Consider the following 7958-nt stretch of genomic DNA (forward strand, 5'->3'; position numbering starts at 1 on the left):
AAACAAAGTCAAAAGGATCAAGTCTTTGATTATTTACATTGCCAGGGCAAGAAATTAGGAACGTAGCACTAACAAGCTAAACAAGGCATGGATACAAAGCAGGTATTCAGCGCTTGCTATGTCATCTTAGCCATTCTAATTATTATTAGTATTATTGCATACACTACGCTCCATCCTCAAAGAAGCGAAAAATTTTACAACTAGCCATGGCCAGGATTGATTTTTCTCTTTCGACGTTTGAAAATTATTTTTTTGCTTTTTATTAAATTTGTTATTTTTCTACCTAACAGTTTGCACGTTTATAATATACAGTTTTATGGTAAATAAAAACAAACTTGACCCGTGCTAGTATATCCTTTACGTAATGTATTATTGGTAGTTTTGTGAAAATTTATTGAATTCATTGACTTGAAGGACAAACAAGGATAAAGCTTATTTTTTCAGTATTGTTAAGGGTAAAGCCTGATGTTGAGTCCTGAACTGACAGGGGTAGAACAAAAATTATCTTTAATGTTATCTTAGATTTACTTTAAGTTCACTTTTACAATATTTCAATTTTTACAGCAGAAATAAAACCCATATTAATTAGTAAGTGGCTGTAACACTCAACAAGCCACATGATGCTAGCCAATAGATATGTTTTTACAAGACATGCCTTTATATTGTTTATATACAAATTTATTTTCCAGTATATAGAACAGTCCTATTTTTAAATTTTATTTCATATTATTGTTATATCCTCTTATTATCTCAAAATATTTGATTTTTTTTACCTAAAAAAATCTCTGTTGGTACTAGGCTATCAACATACTACTTGTCAGAGGTCGATGTGACTAAGACCAATACTTAACACAATTTACTTTGTTTCTGTTATATTGACAGTGTTGGCTAAATCCAAAAATTCTTGGGTATGTTTCTGGCTGGTGCAGTAAATCGTGCATATGCACCTCCTGCCTTTATTGTTTGAGGCAATATTTTAACAAAGTTCAACAAAGAGTGGCTATCCAATTCGCTTGATCTGATAAAAGTAGTAAACATTCCCACCCATCAAAGTGGCAGTACCTTAGACCTAATATTTACCAATGTCAGTGAACTTTAGCGTCCTCCCCTCTCAATGGGCTCATTACAGGCCGCTGATCATTTTGTAATCCTGTTACAAGTGAAGAATGACATGCCAAAGCTGAAAAGAAGCAAAGTGACAGGTCATCTCCTAAGCCGGGACTCTATATGCGTCTTTGGTCGATGGATTAGAAATTACTCAGTCGACGAAATATGCTCCGTTACTGACTTGAACATCAAGGTTTTGACTGATCAAACTTAGATGTTAACCGCCAAGTTGAGGGTGCATTTCAGGAGTTAAAATTTACGGAACCACATTGTTAGTGTTCGTAGATATGCTAAAAAGAAGTATGTTATTGAGGAAGTTCCTGCTTGATAGTGATTCACGTAAGTGTCATTCAGCAGTCAAATATATAATTGAAAAATCTGTTAATAGTGAGCTACGAACGCTGAAAACAGATTGGACTTTTATATTCTCACAAGAATTTAATTCTATCTTTACCGAAATCTGTACCACGACACATCATTGAGTGAAGTTGAGTTGAATACTCTGATGGAAGACTGCGATTGCGATGAAATCAAACAAGTTTCTGTGTACCAAGTTTAAAGGAAGATATGAAAACTGCGAAATGACTGTGCTTCTTATCTTGGCGAGTTGCCAGTAAAACTTTTGCGATAATCTATATATATAAAAATAAGTTGTCTGTGTGTGTGTGTCGAGTGACGTCATGTTTATGTGTCGACTGACATCATGTTTTCGACTGACGAAATTACAGACCGGGACATCGGGACACACATGACGACCGGGACACCGGGACATCTATCTATATCTATATATATAAAAATAAGTTGTCTGTGTGTGTGTCGAGTGACGTCATGATTGTGTGTCGACTGACGTCATGTTTATCGACTGACGAAATTACAGACCGGGACATAAGGACACAAATGACGACCGGGACAACGAGACATCTATTCTATCTATTCTATATATATACATATATATATATATAAATAAGTTGTCTGTGTGTGGGTCTGTCGGGTGACGTCATGTTTGTGTGTTGACTGACGTCATGTTTGTTGATTGACGAAATTACACACCGGGACATCGGGACACAAATGACGACCGGGACACTGGGACATAGGGAATATAAATGACGACCGGGACACTCAAAGAGAAAGCGACCGGGACACAAGGAATGTTCGATTAGCAATGACCATCAAACAAGCACCGGGACACAAATGACGACCGGAACACAGGGAATATAAATGACGACCAGTACATAAGTAAAAAAAACTAAAAAAACTAAAAAAAGGTAAAAACTACAAAAAACTAAAAAGAAAAAAAAAATATATAAATGACGACGGCGACACAGGGAATGGTCGATTAGCATTCACCATCAACAAAGCTCAAGGGCAATCATTAGAATCATGAGGTATAGATCTGAATACGGATTGTTTTCCCATGGACCATTATATGTTGCATGTTCAAGAGTCGGTAAACCTGACAATCTATTTCTATTTATTATTTCGCGCCACCCCAACAGCTAGTAGGGAATATAAATGACGACCGGGACGCTCAAAGAGAAAGCGACTGGGACACAAGGAATGTTCGATTAGCAATCACCATCAAAAAAGCACCGGGACACAAATGACGACCGGGACACAGGGAATATAAATGACGACCAGGACACTCAAAGAGAAATTACAAACCGGGACACCGGAACACAAATGACGACCGGGACAAAAATGACGACCGGGACACAGGGAATATAAATGACGACCGCGACACTCAAAGAGAAATTACAGACTGGGACACCGGGACACAAATGACGACGGGGGCGCAGGGAAGCAACAACAACGGGGACGCCGAGGGGGCACAGGGGGATATATAAATGACGACGGGGACACAGAGAATGTTCGATTTGCAATCATCATCAACAAAGCTCAAGGGCAATCATTAGAATAATGAGTTATAGATCTGAATACAGATTGTTTTTCCCATGGACAATTATATGTTGCATGTTCAAGAGTCGGTAAACCTGACAATCTATTTATATGCACTGACAATGGGACAGCGAAGAATGTTGTATATTCGCAAGTTTTACGTAGTTAAAAACATATATATATATATATATCTATATATATAAAAATAAGTTGTCTGTGTGTGGATCTGTGGATCAGGTGACGTCACCTGAAAAAACTGGATCAGGTGACGTCAAAACTGAAAAAACTAAAAAAAGGCAAAAACTACAAAAAAAACTAAAAACTAATAAAAAAAATAAAAAAGCTAAAAAACTAAAAAAAGGCAAAAACTACAAAAAAACTAAAAACTAATAAAAAAAGCTAAAAAACTAAAAAAACTAAAAAAAAAGGCAAAAACTACAAAAAAAACTAAAAACTAATAAAAAAAATAAAAAAGCTAAAAAACTAAAAAAACTAAAAAAACTAAAAAAAGGTAAAAAACTAAAAAAACTAAAAACTAAAAAAAACTAAAAAAAAGGAAAAAACTGAAAAATAAGCTAAAATAAAGGTAAAAACCAATAAAAAACTAAAAAAAAAACTGAAAAAACTAAAAAAAGGCAAAAACTACAAAAAAAACTAAAAACTAATAAAAAAAGTAAAAAAGCTAAAAAACTAAAAAAACTAAAAAAACTAAAAAAAGGTAAAAAACTAAAAAAAAAAAATAAAATAAAAAAAAAACTAAAAAAAAGGAAAAAACTGAAAAATAAGCTAAAATAAAGGTAAAAACCAATAAAAAACTAAAAAGAAAAAAAGGAAAAAACTAAAAAAAATTTTCATCTAAAAAACTAAAAAAAACTAAAAAAGGTAAAAACTAAAAGAACTAAAAAAGAAAAAAATAAATGACGACACTCAAAGAGAAAGCGACCAGGACAAAAGGAATGTTCGATTAGCAATCAACAAAGCACCGGGACACAGGGAGTATAAATGACGACCAGGACATAAGTAAAAAAAAAAACTAACAAAACTAAAAAGAAGGTAAAAACTACAAAAAAAACTAAAAAGAAAAAAAAACTTAAAACTAATAAAAAAACTAAAAAATCTAAAAATCTAAATAAACTAAAAAAGAAAAAAAAAGGAAAAAAATAAAGGAGAAAAACAAAACTAAAAAACGAATGTATATACAGACCGGGACACCGGGATACAAATGACGACCGGGACACAGGGAATATAAATGACGACCGGGACACAGGGACACAACTACAACGGGGACACCGGGGGAAACAGGGGGATATAAATGACGACCGGGACAAAAAAACTAAAAAGAAAAAAAAACTAAAAACTAATAAAAAAACTAAAAAATCTAAAAATCTAAATAAACTAAAAAAGAAAAAAAAAGGAAAAAAATAAAGGAAAAAAACAAAACTAAAAAACGAATGTATATACAGACCGGGACACCGGGATACAAATGACGACCGGGACACAGGGAATATAAATGACGACCGGGACACAACTACAACGGGGACACCGGGGGAAACAGGGGGATATAAATGACGACCGGGACACCGGGACAGGGAATGGTCGATTAGCAATCACCATCAACAAAGCTCAAGGGCAATCATTAGAATCATGAGGTATAGATCTGAATACAGATTGTTTTCCCATGGACCATTATATGTTGCATGTTCAAGAGTCGGTAAACCTGACAATCTATTTATATGCAAAGACAATGGGACAGCAAAGAATGTTGTATATTCGCAAGTTTTACGTAGTTAAAACCATATATATATATATATATATATATATATATATATATATATATATATATATATATATATATATATATATATATATATATATATATATATATATATATATATATATATATATATATATATATATATATATATATATATCTATCTATATTCACAGGTGGGACATAGGGACACAACTACAATGGCGCGTAACTATTATGGCGCGTAACGACTTACGCGCGCGGGGGGGCTTGGGGGGGGCGCGAAGCGCCCCCACCAACTAGGTGTTGGGGTGGCGCGAAGCGCCACCCCAACAGCTAGTATATATATATATATATATATATATATATATATATATATATATATATATATATATATATATATATATATATATCTATATTCACAGGTGGGATACAGGGACACATCAACAATGGCGCGTAACTAATATGACGCGTAATGACTTACGCACACAGGGGGGGGGGCTTGGGGGGTGCAAAGCGTCCACACCAACTAAGTGTTGGGGTAGCGCTTTGCGCCACCCCAACAGCTAGTTTGCTATATTTCTTGCAAAACCTCTAACTTCAGTCATTAATGAGTGCTTCAATGATCAGTTGTTCCCCCAGCTTTAGAAACAAGCTTTTGTGCATGTCGTTCCAAAGGTGAAACATCTCAAAAGCTGTGATCAGTTAAGACTCATTTCAATCACACTGAACCTTGCCAAAGTCACTGAGTCCTTTATTCACCGTGAACTTGTATCGCCAATATGGCGACATATATGGCCAATATGATTGTTTAAAAGGGTCTAACTTTAGTTAAAAGGGTGTGTTAAAAGGGTTTGTCAAAAAGGGTGCAAATTTAGTTAAGCTTATCATCTGAACCTACAATGGCTCGAATCTGAGGACGCTTTAGTTGATTTTCTACTCGTTGATTACAGGAAAGCATTTGATTTTATTAGATTGAAGTACCTTGTGGCTGCTACGAATCTTAAGAGAATGGGCACACGTAAACATATCTTAATGCTTGTTATTGATTTCCTACGTTTCCAGTACCAGCGAGCCTATGCCTTCTTTCCTAGGGGTTTTGACTCTGACTGGGAAGGGATTACATGTAGAGCCCTTCAAGGCACCAAATTGGCTACTCTAATTTTTCTCGCGGTAATTAATTTTTATTGACAACATGGATGACCGATTTAAATACGTAGACGATCTATCTGCACTTCTAAAGCTCGCAGTAGATATAACCCAAGTTATGCCCCGATTCCGCCCTGATCTTCTAACAGAATTCAGAGAAGAATGCAGCACAAATAGTTTGCTGACCAGAGAAAACAAAACATAAATCTTAAGATTTAGTCCACTGAAACGAGATCTAGTTTGCCCAACTCCCTTTTTTTTCGTTTGTATCGTCAGCTACAGTCCTGGGTGTTAATTTCAATGTTGATTGCTCATTTTGTGCTCATGTTCAAGGGCTAGTCCAAAAAGGAAAATAGGCTCTAAGTTCTTTGATTTCAATGCACCGCTTGGGTTTCCCTGTAAATCAGCTGAAAACGGCATATCTACCATGCATACGTCCCATATTAGAATATGCTATCCCGTTAGAAGGCCTCAGATTCATAATATTGAAAATCTAAGTGATGATGTGGAAGGATTCCAAAAAAGAACGGTTCAAATCCTCCTTGGAAAAAAATTTATAGATTAAAAGTCTACTCTTGAGTCTTTAAAGATTGAAACTCTTAGAGTTTCGGGCAATCGATACTGACAGTTGATAATACGTTTGAGGCAATTTCTCCTTGCCAGCCCCTACGTACCAACATTTTCTATCCCCTGCTGCCAGCTCAGAAGTTATACCAGAAAGAAGAACAAATTAGTGCCAGTGACTTGTAGAACTAATCGATTTAACAATTCATTTGTGGTGTTTTTATCAGTGGCTATAACAAATGCCTTAGGAGTAGGTTTGTAAATGACAGCGACATTTAGTTTGTGATTTTTATCTACGAATATGAAAATAAATTATTTCTGATATCTGATTTGCAATAATGATAACAAATACCATAAACAAACACCACCTAAAGCTAAAATACCATTGATATAAAAAATCCTAAAAAAATAAGTAATTAAATATTAGCAGTCTGATAAGCACCAGACAATGAAAATGCCATTCTTTTTTCTATTTCTGCTTCTTTTTTTATTATTGCTAATAAGGTAAACTTTCCTTTCAGGTAGTCTTGGCGGATCAGGGTATGGTACAGGCTACGGGAACAGTGGCTACGGTGCTGGCTATGGCAACAGTGGCCACAGTTTAGGCTATGGCAGTACTGGTTATGGCAATACAGGCTTTGGTCAAGGAGTTGGCGATCAATCATACCAATCAAGCCTTAGTTTGCTTCAGACAAGCCAAGTCAGTGGCTTAGGTGGGGGACTAGGATACCAACAAGATCTTGGTAGCTATGGTGGTACCAGCGGATATGGTGGTGTTGGAGGCTATGGTAGTGCTGGAGGCTATGGTGGTGTTGGAGGCTATGGTAATTCTGGATATGGCAGCACTTATGGAAGTGGCTATGGCACTGGCTATGGTTCTCAAAACGGACTAGGATATCAGCCAGGTCAAGGATATGGAGGAGCAAACGTGCAATTTACAAATATTGGACCGAATGGACGACCAGCACTTGTTTATGAGGCTCCAGGAATATCGATTTATCTTAGGAACAAGAAAAAGGAGGATGGATCACCGAAAGAACTTGAAAAGCCGAAAGAGTCGGAAAAGAAGAAAGAATAGAATTTTCATGTTATTTATATATTTAATATTGATATAAACTGTTCAAAAAAATGTTTTAAAGAAGACAAAACTTTTAAAATATCGTGTTGTAGTAAATAACTGCTTCTTTTTCTTTTTATGTTCGTATATGCAAAAACAAGGAATTTGCTTCATTTTTTAAAGAAGGATGTTCAAGGATGTACAGTTTTTTGTTTTATTTCCTTCTAGGGGTGATGGCATCGAATCATTGGCATATAATACCGCGTGGGGGCTAGTTTGAACGGAAATTCAAAGTTCAAATACCATGTTTAAGTAGTGAAACAGACTAAGCTATAGAGAAGAGCCACATATCCTCTGGTTTGTGTCGAAAAACCAAAATACCTTCTATTGTCTCGATTAGGGCCAAACTGCTATCAATCAAATTCTAAGATGGCT

The 7958-nt window shown here is 35.5% G+C and overlaps 1 protein-coding gene across 1 annotated transcript in view; it reads left to right on the forward strand.

Annotated features, from left to right (window-relative positions):
- Nucleotides 1-7721, forward strand: part of LOC136026861 (uncharacterized) — a 47479-nt gene extending 39758 nt beyond the window's left edge. The window contains exon 4 of the mRNA XM_065703587.1: nt 6988-7721. Coding sequence (XP_065559659.1) covers nt 6988-7544 — 557 coding nt within the window. The 3' untranslated portion in view covers nt 7545-7721. The remainder of the gene's footprint in view (nt 1-6987) is intronic.
- Nucleotides 7722-7958: the final 237 nt, after the last annotated feature.

The sequence above is a fragment of the Artemia franciscana genome, chromosome 5 (genome assembly GCF_032884065.1).
Source record: "Artemia franciscana chromosome 5, ASM3288406v1, whole genome shotgun sequence".
Taxonomy (NCBI): domain Eukaryota; kingdom Metazoa; phylum Arthropoda; class Branchiopoda; order Anostraca; family Artemiidae; genus Artemia; species Artemia franciscana.